General features: G+C 46.2%; 1 protein-coding gene across 1 annotated transcript in view; it reads right to left on the reverse strand.

Moving 5' to 3' along the window:
* The window catches only part of LOC141073801 (uncharacterized), a 68,125-nt gene that overhangs the window by 6,727 nt on the left and 41,843 nt on the right, over positions 1-19,555 (reverse strand). The window contains exon 6 of the mRNA XM_073561246.1: positions 17,827-17,917. Within this exon, the coding sequence (XP_073417347.1) occupies positions 17,827-17,917 (91 nt within the window). The remainder of the gene's footprint in view (positions 1-17,826; positions 17,918-19,555) is intronic.

Here is a 19,555-nt window from a genome sequence, read left to right on the forward strand (position 1 = left end):
GTGGTTTTCTGGACACCCAGGTGACCTCCCATCACATGTCCGTGGGCCAGGTCCAGCACCTGCCGCCGGTAGGGTTTTGGCACGACTAATAGTTGCACCGGGTCTTCCCCCTTTTTCTCTATCTGATAGAGTAAATCATTCTCCAGAACCATGTAAGAATATGCCAGCCTAGAGCCAGGTTCTACGGGTACCCCATTTATCACTTTTACATTTGTCCTAGCCTGAGAAAGGGTAGGATCCTTTATTTGCTCGCTTTGGAAGTCATCTTTCTGAACTTCTAAATCCGGCAAACGGGGAGGTGGACGGCTGTCGGCCTCCTCCTCTTCCCCGGTCTCCTCCGTATCACCTGCCATGACTGAAGACGGGAACTGTAGGTCATTTCCAGCAGACTCTTCCCCCGAGTCTTCCGGGGAGACCTCTTCCAGGGGTTCGGGACCCACACGCGCCCGGGGAGAAGAATCATGTACATTATTACCCTGGGGTATCAACTGGTTCTCCCACAATTGCCAGAAGTGGAAAAAATCCCGGCCCAGGATAACATCATGCAATAACGCCGGGACGATTCCCACTTTATGTTGCACAGACCCATAGGAAGTAGTAATGCATATGACCGTGGTGAGGTCCGAACAGGTGTCTCCATGCACACCCGTTACGGAATATTTGTCTGATGGTCCAGTCGGGGCTGACACCAGACTGGCCATCACCAGAGTCACCACACTTCCCGAGTCTAACAATACCACCACATTTTTTCCATCAACAGTTAAATCACACAAGTGTTTTTCCACCTCCTTTTGACCAGCATTCACACTCACTACCCGTGCAACCATAGACATGCGGTTTTTAGAGTCTGTGACGTCGCACTGCATGGGTTCAGTAGTGAGCGGACAGTTCGCAACAATGTCTCCCATCTCTTGGCAGCGGAAACACCTAATGGGCCCCTTGCTTAGACCATAGTTCGCTACTCTCGGCCTCGCAGTGCGGGCAGTCCCGTTTTCCTCCCCCACTGTCTTAGGGATTTTTCCGTCTCCCCTACTCCCTGGAACAGTCTTACCGGTTCCACGTGGAGACGATGAAGAACGAGGTGGGGTAGCATCATCTCGGAGTCCTTCCGCCACGGAGTAACGTTCAACCAGATCCACCAGTTGATCTGCCGTCGTAGGATTTCCATGGCTTACCCACTTCCTCAGGGCTGGTGGTAGAGCTCTCAGGTACTTGTCCATGACGACTCTCTGGATTATCTCTGGCGCTGTCAGCACCTCGGGTTGTAGCCACTTCGTCACGTGGATCAGGTCGAACATCTGTGACCGCGGTGGTTTATCCGGCTGATAAGTCCATTGATGCACTCTCTGTGCACGGACAGCGGTCGTCACTCCCAGCAGGGCCAAGATCTCGGCTTTCAGTTTGTCAAAGTCCTGCACAGCTTCAGGCTCTAAGTCATAATAAGCCTTTTGGGCCTCATCGGAAAGAAACGGGGCAATCAGGCCGGCCCATCGTGCCTTCGGCCATTTTTCTCGCACCGCCGTCCGTTCAAACGTGGTGAGGTATGCCTCGACGTCTTCTTTGGTCGTCATCTTCTGCCAGTACTGACTCACGTGAATCACTCTCGACTCGGCTTCCAGGTTAACCTCATGTAGGCTTGCCAGGCACTGCGCCACCTGCTGGAGAAGCGAACGATCGGTAGCTGTCATGTCCACCAACTCCTTCAGCTGGGCCATCATCACCCGATTAGCTTCTTGCTGGACGGCGGTGGACTGTACCAGCACTTTCACCACGTTCTCCATGCTCATGCTTGCAACGTGATGCCCGCGTTCTCCACCACAATGTGATAAAACACTCCGGGATCGCCTTTGCTGGGGTCAAAGGTCACGTGCGTTCAGCATGAAACTCAGGCGCAGAGCTGGGATTCGGGTATAACTGACACTGGGTCAGGTTTATTAATGGTGAAAGCAATGCATAAAGAAATAAAACATAAAACAAATCCTTGCCTGTCCGGCACTAACTAAACAAGGTACCACATAACTACCAACTGGCGGGCTTCTCCCGTCCAGCCAAACCACAGTTGCAGTGGGCACTGCTTTCACTCACGTGTGTCTCTCACACAGACAGACTCTCTGTGTTCCCAGGCTGAGACACTCACACAACCACCTGGCATCCTTTTATATCCACCTCCCATTATTCATTAGTAAGCAGGTACGATACTGACCAGACTAGGCCACATAGGAAAGGAATCTGGGCGAGATATACCTGCCCTCATCCACTATTCCCACATGATTCTCACAGGCCGCTCAGCGTGCGTCACTGCCTCACACATATTTTTCTTATATTGCAGCTCATTTTTCATTCTCCTATTAGTGTGCATCCATCTGTATCCATCGACATTGGTTGGTTGCAAACACTATATAGGAGTAGATAGTGGAGCCTTTTTTCTGGCTTGTGCCCTTCAGCCACAGCCAGATTAGTATTACCCTATTTTTTGGAGCCTCATCTTTTGCATTGTAGGTTACCTTCCTGCATTGTAATAGCTCCAAAAAGTTTGTGATACTATCACTTTCAAATCTTAGGTAACATCCTTTTTGATTTTTGAAAAAACAAAACAAAATAAAGTTCACCAAACACTCCATTTGACAGTTGTGTAGGCCACATTAGCTCATATTAATGTGTAGTCCACACACTTTATAAAATTAGTGTTTCTTATACCTGTTAGCAGCTGTTCAGGAACAAGCACACTAAGCCCCCCTTTGTACTTTTCTGCCTATCTTTATCAGTCTACCAAGATGAAAAAGGCAGGGAGTAAGGCACGTGGTCGTGGGTGAGGAGTTGCAGCAGGGAGAGGACGTGGGGATTCAGCAGGGAGAGGACGTGGGGATTCTGTGCCTGCTACGGGCACCAGTGACTCAGCATCCCTGAGTTTTACCAGGCAACAGTCCTTTATGTGCAGCTTTGTAGGACCTCGCCGTACCCCACTGCTGCGGGAGGAACAAATTGAAGCCGTTGTCGGATAGATGGCAGCTAACGCATCGACTTCAATGACTTCCACGTCCTCTCAGGGCCAGAGCACTGAAGAGCAACCATCTGTCTCTTCACCACCTGCCAAATTGCCCAGGCAGTCAGAGAGTCCTGGACAGGAGCCATCACAGTCTCTACTTCTGTTCTCTGAATCTGTTGGCTTGGAAAGAGGGGGCCAGCCAAGCAGCATTCAAGAATGTGAAGAAGAGGGAGTATGCAGTGATGCGCAACTGCTTTGTCCCTCTGAATCTGAAGAGGCGGGTGGGCCAGTGCCTTTGGTCAGCACACCTCAGTACACATCAGATGATGACGAGACTCAGGTGCCACTTTCTGGTGCGTACGGTGCTGGCGAGACTACCCAGGAGAAGCAGGTGTTTGAAGAGGGGAGTGTAGATGATGAGGTCCTAGACCCATCATGGAGTGAGGAACAGGAAGGTGGTGGGAGCAGCTCTGAGGAAGAGATTCCCTGAATGGCCAAAACAAAAGGTAGAGGGAGGGTTCAGACTTGGTTGCCTGTAGCTTCCACTTTGACACCCGTTAGGAGCATTCCCCTTCCAAAAGCCAAAATGGGTGCTCCCAAGACTTGCAGTGTGTGGTCCTTTTTTGACACAGTTGCAGATGATATTTGCTTTGTCAAATGCAAGCTGTGTCATCAGAAAGTCAAAAGAGGGAAAAGTGTCAGCAACCTCAATACCACAAATATGTGGAAACATTTGCGGACCAAGCACGTGGTGGAGTCACAGAGACACACTGAAGACGTAGGCCAACCTACAGCACCACCTACCACCTCTTCAGCTCGTGTTGTAGCTTCTTCCTCCAGCTCACACACAACTGGTTTGGCTTCCTCACAGGATCGCCATGGAAGAACCTCTGGCACTGTTGTCCAGAGATCCAGTGACATTCCACCCACAGCACCACGTTCCCGTTCATCCTCACACTCCCAGGCCACTCTACAGCCATCGGTAGCACAGGCATGGGAGAAAAGGCGGCCATACTCGGCAAACCATCTCCAAGCACAGGCTCTGAATGCTGGCATTGCCAAATTACTGGCCCTTGAAATGCTCTCATTCAGGCTGGTGGAGACTGACACCTTCCTGAACTTCATTGCATTTGCAGTCCCACAATTCACTGTGCCCAGCCACTATTATTCCAGTAGGCAAGCCGTCCCTGCCCTGCAAAAGCATGTGGAGGGAAAAATTAAACATGCACTACTAAACGCCGTCAGTAGCAAGGTCCACCTGACCACCGATGCGTGGACCAGTACCCATGGACAGGGACGATACCTTTCCCTCACTGCTCATTGGGTCAATGTTGTGGAGCCGGGTACAGATCTTGAGAGTGGCGCTGTACGTGTTCTGCCAACTCCAACGATTGCAGGAATCCAGTCTGTACACATTGACTCCTCCTCATACTCCAGTTCCTCAGAATCAGCGCTGCAGGAGTCTGTTACGACCGATATGAGCACAGCCGTGGCCAAGCGTCAACAGGCCGTACTGAAATTAATTTCTTTGGGGAATCGAAGCCACACAGCGCAGGAGCTCTGGAATGCCATCAAGCAGGACAGCGACGTGTGGTTTCTGCCAGCGAATCTCCAGCCAGCCTTGATAGTGTGTGACAATGGTCGAAATCTGGTGGCAGCTCTGGGCCTAGGCAACCTCACTCATATCCCATGTCTGGCACATGTGTTCAACTTGGTCGTGAAGAGCTTTCTGAGGGACTATCAAGATCTTGATGCACTGCTGCACAAGGTCCGCAGAGTGCGCTCACTTGCGGCGTTCCAGCACGGCAAGATCGCGCATTGCAGCTCTGCAGCGCCGATTACGCCTTCCAGAACACCGTATCCTATGTGACCTACCCACCAGGTGGAATTCAACATTACATATGTTGGAGCGGTTGTGTGAGCAGCAGGCAGCAGTAATGGAGTACCAGCTGCATCAGGCGCAAACAAGTCGCATAGTGGGCCTCTATGAAGGACATCTGCCTCGTTTTGCGTGCCTTCGATGATTCCACGCGGATGGCGAGTGCAGATGATGCACTAGTCAGCATGACTATCCCCCTTATCTACCTGCTTCAAAAAACACTGCAAGCGCTAAGGGAGGAGGTTTTGGAAGAGGTGGAGGATGAGGAGTCACAAATGCCATCTGCTTCTGGACAGTCTGTGCTACGTGGTTCCTCACAAAGGCCTAGGCAGGGGACACTTTGTGAGGAAGATGAGGAGGAGTCAATGGAGGAGGAAGACATCTCTCCAGAGGAGGGAGGTACACAATGCTCTAGTCAGTATGTACAGCGAGGGTGGGGTGATGCAGAGCAGGCAGAGATGACGCCTCAAGCAGGGGACAGCGTTTCTTGGGCAGTTGGGAGTCTGCAGCACATGGTTGATTTCATGCTGCAGTGCCTGAGAAAAGACCGCCGCATCGCCCACATTCTCAACACGGCTGATTATTGGGTGTACACCCTCCTAGATCCTCGCTACCGAGACAACTTACAAAGCCTCATAACACCGTTGAATCGGGAGCGTAAAATGCGGGAGTACCAAGACACACTGGTGCAGTCCATCATGTTCTCCATTCCACCCGAGAGCAGTGCTGCTAGTGCTTTACAAAGCAGCTCTGTGCGTCAAGGCAGTGGAGGAAGCTCTGCACAAAGAGGGAGCAGAGGCAGCGCCTCAGCACAAGGCAAGACCAGTGTGGCTCAAATGTGGCAAAGTTTTGTGTGCCCGCCACAAATGTCTACACCATCACAGACGGCTCCAGTCAGCAGGAGGCAACGTTTCCGTCAGATGGTGACAGACTACATGTCTTGCCCTGTCAGTGTACTCCCAGACGGCTCTTCCCCCTTCAAGTTTTGGGTCTCTAAGCTGGATACATGGCCAGAGCTTAGCCAGTATGCATTGGAGGTGCTGGCTTGCCCTGCTGCCAGTGTATTATCGGAACGCGTCTTTAGTGCCGCAGATGGTGTACTAACAGACCGTCGCACGCGACTATCCTCCGATAATGTTGACCGGCTTACTTTTCTGAAAATGAACAAGGCCTGGATCTTGCCAGAATTTGCCAGTTCTCTTCCAGAATAAATAATTGGTTGGCAACAGTATCCAGGTCTCCTATTGTGTTCATGTTTCTACCACCTGAACTGTAATCCCTGGGCTTCAACACAGCCAGTTGTGGCTCAGAAGTGCCATCTGCACAGAGAAAAACACTAGCTCCTGTGTTAGTGGGGTTCAGTAACGCCAGCTGCTCCCCTGCTGGGTGGACGGCAATGTCTTCTGCTGCCTCCACATTCACACTACTACTGATTTCAAACTTGCTCCAACTAGGCCTCTGGCTCCACTCTGTCTCTATTATTACCCCTGGCCTCCAACCCTGCCAGTTGCTGTTCAGAAGTGGCGTCTGCACAATCCACACTTGTTCCTGTGTTACTGGGGTTCAGTAACGTCAGCTGATCCCCTGATGTGTGTCCGGCAATGTCTCCTGCTCTGTCCACATTACCACTACTAGTGGCGTTGGAGGCCAGGGGAATACTAGAGACAGAGTGGAGCAAGAGGCCTAGTTGAAGCACGTTTAAAATCAGTAGTAGTTTACAACAGATATTAAACTTGATGAAATTAGCCTACACCCTGATTGACCCTGGGCTCCAACATCGCCAGTTGCTGCTCAGAAGTGTCTTTGGCACGGGTACTCCCTCCTGCCCAGCCTGGGTCCAGCACGCCTGCTGTTTCCGGGTAGTGTCAACGTCACTTTGCCACCAATACGTTGTCCTGTCGTGTTGCGGTCGGGTTAGCCGAGCCTATGGTGCCTGCAGTTTAGGTGCTTCCTATGTGGGCTGCGGGTTATGGTAATAAAGGCTGGTTCCGTAGTGCCAATAGGACAAGCACCCCCTGTAGGACTGTGGGTGTCGGTAACTGCGGCCGGCTAGTGGCCTTGCAACTTTGTTTATCATGGGTACCTTCTGCTACCCATCCGGGTTCCAGCACCGTCAGCTGGTTCTCGGCAGTTCCTTTGGCCGAGGTGCCTCCTTCTCGGTATCCGAGTTCCAGCAACGTCTGCTGGTCCTTGGTAGTGCTTTGTAGCACAGGTACCTCCTGCTTAGTAACTGTGTTCCAGCACTGTCAGCTGGTCCACAGTTGTGCCATTGACTCTTGTTCCTTCAGCTGCCACTCTGGGTTCCAGCACCGTCAGCTGGTTCTCAGTAGTTCCATTGACTCTTGTAGCTTCTGTTACCCATCTGGGTTCCAGCACCGTCAGCTGGTTCTCGGCAGTGTCTTTGGCACGGGTACTCCCTCCTGCCCAGCCTGGGTCCAGCACGCCTGCTGTTTCTGGGTTGTGTCAACGTCACTTTGCCACCAATACGTTGTCCTGTCGTGTTGCGGTCGGGTTAGCCGAGTCTATGGTGCCTGCAGTTTAGGTGCTTCCTATGTGGGCTGTGGGTTCTGGTAATAAAGGCTGGTTCCGTAGTGCCAATAGGACGAGCACCCCCTGTAGGACTGTGAGTTTCGGTAACTGCGGCCGGCTCGTGGCCTTGCAACTTTGTTTATCATAGGTACCTTCTGCTATGCATCCGGGTTCCAGCACCATCAGCTGGCTCTCGGCAGTGCCTTTGGCCAAGGTGCCTCCATCTCGGTATCCGAGTTCCAGCAACGTCTGCTGGTCCTTGGTAGTGCTTTGTAGCACAGGTACCTCCTGCTTAGTAACCATGTTCCAGCACCGTCAGCTGGTCCACGGTTGTGCCATTGGCTCTGGTTCCTTCTGCTGCCCCTCCGGGTTCCAGCACCGTCAGCTGGTCCTCGCTGGTTCCATTTGCTCTTGCAGCTTCTGCTACCCATCCGGGTTCCAGCACCGTCAGCTGGTTCTCGGCAGAGTCTTTGGCCTAGGTGCCTCCTTCTCGGTATCCGAGTTCCAGCAACGTCTGCTGGTCCTTGGTAGTGCTTTGTAGCACAGATACCTCCTGCTTAGTAACCGTGTTCCAGCACCGTCAGCTGGTCCACAGTTGTGCCATTGGCTCTTGTTCCTTCTGCTGCCACTCTGGGTTCCAGCACCGTCAGCTGGTTCTCTGTAGTTCCATTGACTCCTGTAGCTTCTGCTACCTATCCAGGTTCCAGCACCGTCAGCTGGTTCTCGGCAGTGTCTTTGGCACGGGTACTCCCTCCTGCCCAGCCTGTGTCCAGCACGCCTGCTGTTTCCGGGTAGTGTCAACGTCACTTTGCCACCAATACGTTGTCCTGTCGTGTTGCGGTCGGGTTAGCCGAGTCTATGGTGCCTGCAGTTTAGGTGCTTCCTATGTGGGCTGCGGGTTCTGGTAATAAAGGCTGGTTCCATAGTGCCAAAAGGACAAGCACCCCCTGTAGGGCTGTGGGTTTCGGTAACTGCGGCCGGCTCGCGGCCTTGCAACTTTGTTTATCATGGGTACCTTGTGCTACCCATCCGGGTTCCAGCACCATCAGCTGGTCCACGGTTGTGCCATTGGCTCTTGTTGCTTCTGCTGCCCCTCCAGGTTCCAGCACCATCAGCTGGTCCTCGCTTGTTCCATTTGCTCTTGCAGCTTCTGCTACCCATCCGGGTTCCAGCACCGTCAGCTGGTTCTCGGCAGTGCCTTTGGCCTAGGTGCCTCCTTCTCGGTATCCGAGTTCCAGCAACGTCTGCTGGTCCTTGGTAGTGCTTTGTAGCACAGGTACCTCCTGCTTAGTAACCGTGTTCCAGCACCGTCAGCTGGTCAACAGTTGTGCCATTGGTTCTTATTCCTTCTGCTGCCCCTCTGGGTTCCAGCACCATCAGCTGGTCCTTGCTAGTTCCATTTGCTTTTGCAGCTTCTGCTACCCATCCGGATTCCAGCACCGTCAGCTGGATCTCGGCAGTGCCTTTGGCCGAGGTGCCTCCTTCTCGGTATCTGAGTTCCAGCAACGTCTGCTGGTCCTTGGTAGTGCTTTGTAGCACAGGTACCTCCTGCTTAGTAACCGTGTTCCAGCACCGTCAGCTGGTCCACGATTGTGCCATTGGCTCTTGTTCCTTCTGCTGCCCCTCCGGGTTCCAGCACCATCAGCTGGTCCCCGCTAGTTCCATTTGATCTTGTTCCTTCTGCTAACCATCCGGGTTCCAGTGCCGTCAGCTGGTTCTCAGCAGTTCCTCAGCCTTCTTGTACCTTCTGCTACTTTTCCAAGTTCAAGCTTGTGGAAATGGTTTTTGGTTCTCACTCTGGATCTCCCTTACGACGACCCTGAGGACGACGACCCTGAAGACCACCCCAAAGAAGACCAAAAAGATGACCCTGAAAAAGATGACCAAGAGGACAAAGAACATGAAGACAACCACCAAGATGCAGAACAACAAGAGACAGAAGACCAAGAAGCAGAAGAACAAAAAGCAGAAGAACCAAAATCAGAAGAACCAAAATCAGAAGAACATTAAGCATAAGACTAAAAATCAGAGCAAAAGATATTATCTAAATTCTAAGCAGAAGAAGACTAAGCAGTGTATGGGGGTGAGTCCGTTCCTCCTCGTGGTGCCCCTGGAAAATGCCTGTTGCTGCAGGCCAAACTGAACGCGGACAAATCCAGCTGTAAATCTTTTGTGACAGGCAGAACGGAAGGTGTAATCTTCAAACTTTTATAGATAACAAATACAGGAATGCCTGTCACAAATAAGAATATGATGAAGAAGAAGAATAGGAAGAAGATGAAGAAGTAGAATATGAAGAAGAATAATCGTTGAATAAGAAGAATATGAATAATGTAGAAAAAAAGAATAATAGGAAGAAGGTGAAGAAGAAGAAGATGAATAAGGTGAAGAAGAAGTTGATGAAAAAGATGCTGCTGCTGAGGAACATGAAGGAGAAAGTGTGGGAGAAGTGAAAAAGAAGGTGAAGAGCATGGAAGTAGTGAAACATACATATCTGACAAAATATAAAAGAGGTTAACATAGTCAATATCTTTGTAACTCCGAACGTCTTAAAAAAAAAAATTAATTCCTGCTATTCCATTTGATTGGGCTAAACCTCTATGCCTTTAATGTCTCCTTCACCTCCCCCAAAACATTCTACATTATTCTTAGTTGTTTTCTTCATGTAGAATTAACCTACAAGGAAAGAAAGGGTTTTTTTTTAATTCCGATATTTCGGTCCCATTGACTTGAATGGGACTTCCGGGATCGGAATCGGCAATACCCGATACTTTTTGGATATTGGCCGATCCAATCCTTCCGATATTTCTCAATATCGGATGGTATCGCTCAACACTAACTTTAACAGGTGGACACCAGAATTAATCGAGCTTAATGTGAACCTGTCACCAGGTTTTTCCCATGTAAAGTAGGGCCAGCATCTGTAAGCCCTCTGTTACAGCATTTCTGAAAGCTGTATATATCTCCCCAATGTGCTCTCCATAAAACAAAAAAAAAGCTTTTATTATACTTACCTATGGGGAGGACCTGTCCAAATGGCGTCGCTGGTCTTAGTCCAGCTCCTCCGCTCTTCTTGCGGTCACTGTCCTTGCTTCGTGTGGATAACTCATCCTACCTCACCAGTGTCTTCAGCATTGCGCTTTCGAGCAGGCATATTTCTCTCTGCCCTGCCGAGTGCATAGCAAATTATTGTAGTGCAAATTCGCCGGTCATGTGTTGCGATATTTTGATCAACAACCTCCTTCTCTCAGTAACAGCATTGAAGATGGGTCGTGGCTGGATCTTCCAGCATAACAATGACATGAAACACACAGTCAGGGCAACTATGGAGTGGCTCCGTTAGTAGCATTTGAAGGTTCTGGAGTAGCCTAGGCGACCTCTCTGAAACCTGAAAGATCTGGAGAAGATCTGTATGGAGGAGTGGGCTAAAATGCCTGCTGCAGTGTGTGCAAACTTGGTCAAGAACTACAGGAAACGTCTGAACTCTGTAATTGCAAACAAAGGTTTCTGTGCCAAATACTAACCACTTCACAACCTAGGGGTTTCCCGTTTTTGCGTTTCCGCCATAACTTTTTATTTTTCTGTATATGTTCCAGTGAGGTCTTATTTTTTGCCAGACAAATTGGACTTTTGAATGACACCATTGATTTTTACCATATCGTAGTGTGGTGAAATTGCAAAAAAAAAGTGCAATTACATAATTAAAATGTATATTTATTTTTTTACCATGTTCACTAAATGCTAAAACTGATCTGCCATTATGATTCTGCAGTTCATTACAATTTCACAGATTCTGTTTTATTTAAGTGGTGAAAAAAAATCCAAAGTTGTCAAAAAAAAACAATGGAGCCTTTTTCCCCGAGACCCGTAGTGTCTCCATTTTTCGTGATGTAGGGCTGTGTGAGAACTTATTATTTGCACGCCGAGCTGACGTTTTTATGGATACCATTTTGCATTTTGATGTTGATATGATCTTTTGATCCGCTGTTATTGCAATATTGCGGCAAGCAAAAAAATGTAATTCTGGCGTTTTGATTTTCTTTCTCGTTATGACATTTACCGATCAGATTAAATCTTTTTATATTTTGATAGATTGAGCGTTTATGACAGCGGCGATAACAAATCAGTGAATTTTTTATTTCAGCTGTCATGTACCGGAAAACATGCGGGGCTCAGCGCTGGCTCCTGCATGGAGTGCGGGGACACAACCTTTGACGTATCTATACATCAAAGGTCGTAAACAGGCTAAGTTCTGTTTTCTATTGTATCAAATACTTATTTCATGCAATAAAATGCATGATTTTCTGGATTTTATTTTTAGATTCTGTCTCACAGTTGAAGTGTACCTTCAATTAAGAATTACAGACCTCTACATTCTTTGTAGGTGGGAAAACTTGTAAAATAGGCAGAGTATGAAATATATATTATAATTTATACTCTCAGACCATCGTCCCATCTAGTTACATGGCTTTTTCACCTAGTTTAAGGCCCCTTTCACACATCCGTATATTTCTGGTACCGGAAAAAACTGTAACGGAGATATCCGTGTCCGTGTGTGTACTACATTTGGCAACCGTGTGCCACATCAGTACCACACGGACAGTCGCCGGGGAAGAAGCGCTACAGTAAACGCTGTTCCCCGGTGGCTGGTGCTGAAGCCGGCTGTCATCATTCTCCCCTTCTCTGCCAGTGAGCAGAGGAGAATGATGAGCGTTATATTAAAGTCTGAATGACAGCTTATGGTGGCTTTTGGGACTGTTATTCCCATCCTCTGCACCTACTGTCACTGTTATTAGTGACAGCAGATGTCAGATGATGGGGGCAACAGTCCCAAAACCCACCACCTGCTGTCGTTCGGACTTTAATATAACGACAGAATGATGACAAGCCGGCTTCAGCACCAGCCACTGGGGAAGAGCGCTTACAGTAGTGCTTCTTCCCCGGCGGCCGTTTGTGTCACACGGAGGACATCAAAGTGTATTCTCCGTGTGCGGGACATTTTGCCGTCCATGATGATGGCAAAAAAAGGAACATGTCAGCGCTTTTTGCCCACGGACACACGGTCCATGGAAACACAATGACATGTGCATAGACCCATTCATTTGAATGGGTCTACGTGTGTACCGTACGTGTGAAAGGGGCCTAAATATTTAGTCAGCAGTGCAGCTTGCTGAATACTAACAGTGTAATCATTGAATTTGGCTTTCTTATGCTGGTCGAGTAGATGTCACGTGATCACAAGTATATGATTTCACAAACAGATTCTCACCTGCTTCTCGGAATAGAAAATGAAGAGAATTGATTGAGAAAAAGAACAGAATGTGTTTGGAAAATCACTTTTTATGGCAGCTGACAGAGGTAAGCACGCTTAATGGAGCTGCTTAGCCCTATAGAAAGGCTTCTAATCCAGCGGTCAAAACACATTCAGTGTTTACCTCCAGCAGGTGCCATAACAAGTAACATCTGATCGCTGGGGGTGCTCAGCGTCGGACCCTCACAAATCTCATATTGATGACTTATCTGGTGGTGGGGTTGGAATTCCTAACTGGACAACTCCTTTAACTTGGATTCTGTTTACATGGACTGTCAGGCAGGACTAGATGACCACCAGCTGGTAGGTCGTTAGCGAATGGCAGTTCTTTATTAGCCTGTGTACACACAGGGTGACTATGGTAAACCATGTGCACTGTGCGATGTGTTAAAAATCTCTTAAGTCTCATAAGCTGCCATTGTGGAAGTTATCAGAATCCTGTTTACACAAACATTTTTATTAAACTAGCGTTCCTGGAGGGGTAGTCCAGGTTTATCAACACAGTCAGCAGTTATTCTACGTGACTGCAGACTTGTGAATCCTCACATTGTGTACAGCGGAGAGACCGAGCAGTCATAAGATCACAAGTATGTGATATGCATAATCCCGACCATGTTCTGACTAGACATGAACGACCATGCTCAATGCAAGTGAATTTGACGAGGCTGCACGCTTCTAATGGAAATGCGGCTGAAGGTATGCATATGGCATACTTGTGGTCACATGACCGCTCTGCATCGCCATCAGTATTGGAGAATCTCCATAGGGCGTGATGTGAATATTTACAAGTCTGCCGTCACATTGAGTATTATTTCACAAGAAAATCCTCTTTTCTTTTCCGGTTTTCTCTGTCTTCAGTTCTTTTAAATAAAAAAAATTAACTTTGAAATGTCAGGTGTCTCTTTGGCACCCATTTTTTTTTTTTGCTAAACCTTGTATATAAATATGTTCATCTTCCACTGTCTGTATATACAGTTTGTGTCCTAAAGAAGTACATGAGTGTATGAGAGCAGTGATCAAAATAAAAATTATACATGTCTCACAATGGGACTAAGTAAAAAAAAAAAAGTCAAAAATGTCAAAAAGTAAAACACACACAAAAAAAGCGCACACTAAAATCCGTTTTGCCACTCAAAACGTAGCGTTTGTGATAAAACAAAAACAAACAAAAAATACACATAATTGGCATTGCAGTGTCCAGAACCACCTGCTCTATAAAATTGGCACGTTATTTATTCCGTTTGGCGAATGCCATGGAAAAAAAATGTAGCTTTTTCATCAGACTGACTCACAAAATGTGAATAAAAAGCGATTAAAAAGTCATATGTAAAAAAAAATGTAAAAAAAAAATAGTAGAAATGAAAACGCCAAACCGACCCCGCAACAACAAAAAAAAGCTCAAAAACCTTTAATATGGCTCATTCGTGAAAAAAAAAAAAAAAAAAGTTACAGGTCTCAAAGTAGGATGATGCAAAAACAAATTCATTCATATTGCAGCAAATACAAAAATTAAATTTTTACCACTAAAATGTCATATTTCCACGTCTCAGTGCTATAGGCACCTATGGGTTCAAAAGACTCACTACACGCCTAGATGAATTCATTGACAGGTCTAGTTTCCAAAATGGGGTCACTTGTGGGCAGTTTCAGCTGTTTTCAGGAGCTCTTCAAGTGCGAAATGGCATTGACATGGCGTTCTTTCCTTTCCTAGCCCTGCCATATGCCCAAGCTGAAGTTTTTGACCACATATGAGGTACATTCGCGTTTATGACAAATTGGAGAACAAATTATGGGGTCCATTTTCTCCTCTTATCATTGTGAAAATTACAAATTTGGGGTGAAAACAACATTTCGTGAATAAAAATGAAAATTTTCAATATGACACCTTAATGTTATAGCCACAGTGGAAACGCTTAAAAAGCGCATTCCCATGCAATCCTATAGGATTCCACAGTTGCTGTGCCCATGCTGTGGATTTTTCCACTGTGGAATCACATAGCAGTAAAATCCACAGCACATTCATTATTTCTGCAGAAGCGCGGCGATTCCGCCGCCATAGGATTGCATTGAAACACTCACTTTATGCATGTGGCTATGCACACCATGTGTAAAGTGAGCGCTTCATGTGCAGCTGGTACCCAGGGTCTGGAGGAGACTCTTCTCCACGCCCTGGGTACCATAATCCTGTTAAAAATAGAATTAAAATAAAAAATAGTGATATACTCACCCTCTGACGGCCCCCAGAGCCTTCCCGCCTCTCAGCCACGCTGCCACCAGCATCTTCTGTTCCCAGGGATGCATTGCGCGAATCACCTCAGATGACGTCACGGTCTCGCAAGTGTGACGTCACAAAGGTTCTTCACGCAAAGCATCCCTGGGAACGGAACATACCAGAAGCTCCGCTAAGGAGATCGGGGGCCGTCGGAAGATGAGAATAACCATATTTTTTATTTTTTTTTATTATTTTTAACATCCTATCTTTTACTACTGATGCTGCATAGGCAGCATCAATAGTAAAAAGTTGGTCAAGGTGAAGCAGACAACTGCGAGTTGATATTATCAGGCTGGGAAGGTTCCGTAGCCTAAAAAAATAGCACAAAGTCACTTCAGAATTGGCACATCACATTAGATGTGCCAATCCTGGTGCTTTGCTCTTCCCACTTGCCCTGGTGCAGTAGAAATTGGGGTATTGGTATTTGGGGGTTGATGACACCTGTGACTTTTCAAAAATCACAGCTGCTAATAAGCCATGGAGTTAGTAATGGAGAGGTGTCTATCAGACACCCCCATTACTAACCAAGTAAACAAAAATTAAAGCAAACAGAAAAAATACTTTATTTGAATAAAGACTCCCCCACAGAGATCCTCATTCACCAATTTATTGCCAAAAATGTCCACACAAAGCTCCGCAGTCGTAGTCCATATTACCTGAAACTGGCTCCGGTGACTGTGAATATCAGTAAAGTACAACTAATCACAGATGTTGTGTACTAAAGACATAGCTCATAAGGGTCACTTGCTCCCATGTCTCTGCTCTTCACCATTCAGCACCTGTGAATAGTGTTCACTTTACTACTATTCATAGTCGCAAAGCGAGATTCGAGGAACATGGACTACGGCAGGGAGTCTTTATTCAAACAAAGATTTAATTTCTGTATGTTTTTATTTTTCAATAATGTGTTTGTAATTTGGGTCCATTACTAACCCCAGGGCTTGATAGCAGCTGTGATTTTTAACAGATCACAGCTGACATCAACCCCAACTACCATTATTCTGATTGTCACCATGTCAGGGCAATCGGAAAAAGCCAGGCAAAGCCCAAGAATTGGTGCATCTCATGTGATTCTTGGGTGGCTGCAGACTGGTATTTTTAGGATGGTTAGCGCACAATAACCAGGGACTTTCCCAATCTGATAATATGAGCCCACAGCTCTCTGCTTATCAAAAATAGGGGGGATCCCAAGTATTTTTTAAATTATTTATTTAATAGGTTGACTAAGACTAGACACTTTTTAGTGCAACATGAAAGGCACTAAAGGGTGCAAGTTTATTATATATAGGGGAGCTTGTGAAATATATGAAGAGGACATCTAGCTATTCTATCTGTGCTATATATCTATTCTGATGATTCTGGCTGTAAATTTACTGTACCTAGCTGATTAAATGTTGTTTTTCCTTTTGAGATCTGTAAAAATGGGGTGGCATACACATGGTCCATGTATATTTTATACAATAATGTGAGTTTTTATGAAGATTTGGATTCTGGAATTCCTTTCTAAGATTCCTTTATTGATCAATTCAGGCTACCTGTTTTGATTCTGAACTGATATTTGGCCTGATGAAGATGTCAATTTGGTATCGTAATGTGTAGACAATGTCTTATTGCTTAATGACTGCATCTTTTATTCTTTGGATGTTCATTATCAACAGCACCCTGTCCTCCATTTTCTTCTATATCGTTCTATATCAGAAGTTTCTGGCACTAATCATCTTCAAAAGTATATTTAAAGGCATCCACTGAACTAAATGTCCTGTGATGGACACGACTTTGAATACAAAAGTATCTCTTCTGTGTAACATTAATGCTGGCGTCCCTGCAATGTCCCTCTCCATGCATGGATGCAGACATACTCACCACCACGCATCCTTCTTACAGGGTCTACATATGGCACTTAGGTTTCTCGTCAAACGCTTAGTACTCATGCTGTCCCTTTAAGAAGCGAGGACCGCTCCAAGCTTCTTAAAGGAGCAGTGAAAGCACTCTGGATTAGTCCCAAGCCAATGGCATCCTCCTTTGTAAGGAGATGCTTATACAACGTCCCCTTTAGTGTTTAGTTTGAGTTTGTACTCTCTAGTTTGCTGTCAGGTCCCTGAAACTATTCCTGAACAGGTTCTAGTCTGAACCCATTGTTAAACATGTCCCAGTCTGAACCTTAACCTATTGCTGTATCTGTTTTGCCTGAAAATGATCCCTGAAACCGCCTACTGTGAAACCATTTCTAAACATGTCCGGTTAGAACCAGACCCTGTTGTTGTAACACTGCGGATGTACCTAAACCTGAAACAGCTCTGGCGGTACCTAAACCTAAAACTACTGTGGCGGTACCTAAACCTAAAACCCCTCCGGCTGTAACTGAACCTGAAACCGCTCAGGCGGTACCTAAATCTGCAACCTCTTCCTTGGTACCTGAAGCAACATCAGTGTCTGTCCTGTCTTGGACTCATCAGTCCATGACTGTGATCCTGACTCTTGGGGTCAGCTGCCATAGTACCGTGGACTGACCATGGTGTGATACCTGGTGGCTACTGGTTGCTCAAGCGTTTCTCCACCATCAGGAGCTCCAGCGAAAATCAGATAGCCCCTTAGTCACTCTCCTCCAGGGTAAGCCTGGCCTGTGGAGCAGTGGGTTCACGATCCACAAGTATGAAACTCTGCAGCAACTGAGATGGGATTATGGCAAAAAATACTGTTTAAAAATAAAAAACACATTTTGACACTAAATCTTTAAGTGTAAAATCTACAAGAAAAGCTCTGTATAACAAACACTAAAAATATTCAATACATAAAAAAATCCTACAGCCACTGACTGATTAGAATTTGAGACTGAGGCCACTACTCACATGTGCAGTTATCTGTAGGAATCTCCTCTTTACACCGCTCATCATCCCTCACATATGTCTCTGTAGTATTAATATGGGTCAGATCTTTACCCTATAACAAAAATTGTTAAAGTCAAAGACAGATGAACATGTCGTGTGGAATGAATAGGAACAGAAATCATAAAGTAACATAAAACCCAAAAATGACATGATAGCAGGTCTCCTGTATAAATCCACCCTGTTTGGTCCTAATTATAACCAGCAGTCTCCATAACAGTAAAATAGTGAGGTAATCCAGACATCTAGCATCTATGATCAGCTTTAGAACATTTTAAAATATGAGCAGACTGGCTTTGTTGCAAATATATACCACTACAGCACACAATGCTGGTTAGCAGAGAATGCCAGATGTGGTAGTGCTCAATAGTGCAGCAATACAATCTTCAAAAATTATGAGTGTACAAAAAAAATGGGTGGCACTCACCATTGGCGCAATATTTTGTGCTTTATTAATCTAAGTTCATGTGGTCAAGTTTCAAAATACCCCAAAAATATATCTACAAAGTTGGGTCCACTGGCGTATCCATTGCAGTACCAGCTGCCTGGGTATACCAGTATTCAGCAAATTGAAAGGAGTTATGCAAAACAGTATATATAAAGTTCAGTAGTTCACCCTCTGTATTTTGTCCTGCAATCGATGCCTTACTGCCTGTACACCACTGACATCCTGTGTGATGTGGGTGTACAGGCTCTTGACTTTGATTGTAGCCAACTCGAATCCTTCTTGCCAATCAAACTGGTCCAGTATTTGTAAAAAAATCCTGTCCCCTATATACAGTGCCTTGCGAAAGTATTCGGGCCTCCTGGAACTTTTCAACCTTTTCCCACATATCATGCTTCAAACATAAAGATACCAAATGTAAATTTTTGGTGACGAATCAACAACAAGTGGGACACAATTGTGAAGTTGAACGAAATGTATTGGTTATTTTAAATTTTTGTGGAAATTCAAAAGCTGAAAAGTGGGGCTGCACTTCCATCACTCTCATTCCCTTCTTTTGAGGTCCACACCATCAGGCTCTTCTGTCCCCTCTCCAACAGTCATACAGTTAGGTCCATATATATTTGGACAGAGACAACATTTTTCTAATTTTGGTTCTAGACATTATTACCACAATGAATTTTAAACAAAACAATTCAGATGCAGTTGAAGTTCAGACTTTCAGCTTTCATTTGAGGGTTTCCACATTAAAATTGGATGATGGGTTTAGGAGTTTCAGCTCCTTAACATGTGCCACCCTGTTTTTAAAGGGACCAAAAGTAATTGGACAGTTCAAATAATTGTAAATAAAATGTTCATTTCTAGTATTTGGTTGAAAACCCTTTGTTGGCAATGACTGCCTGAAGTCTTGAACTCATGGACATCACCAGACGCTGTGTTTCCTCCTTTTTGATGCTCTGCCAGGCCTTCACTGTGGTGGTTTTCAGTTGCTGTTTGTTTGTGGGCCTTTCTGTCTGAAGTTTAGTCTTTAACAAGTGAAATGCATGCTCAATTGGGTTGAGATCAGGTGACTGACTTGGCCATTCAAGAATATTCCACTTCTTTGCTTTAATAAACTACTGGGTTGCTTTGGCTTTATGTTTTGGGTCATTGTCCATCTGTAGTATGAAACGGTGACCAATCAGTTTGGCTGCATTTGGCTGAATCTGAGCACACAGTATGGCTCTGAATACCTCAGAATTCATTCGG

This window comes from Dendrobates tinctorius, unplaced genomic scaffold (genome assembly GCF_039654945.1).
Source record: "Dendrobates tinctorius isolate UK_male_01 unplaced genomic scaffold, ASM3965494v1 ptg000014l, whole genome shotgun sequence".
NCBI classification, from domain to species: Eukaryota; Metazoa; Chordata; class Amphibia; order Anura; family Dendrobatidae; genus Dendrobates; species Dendrobates tinctorius.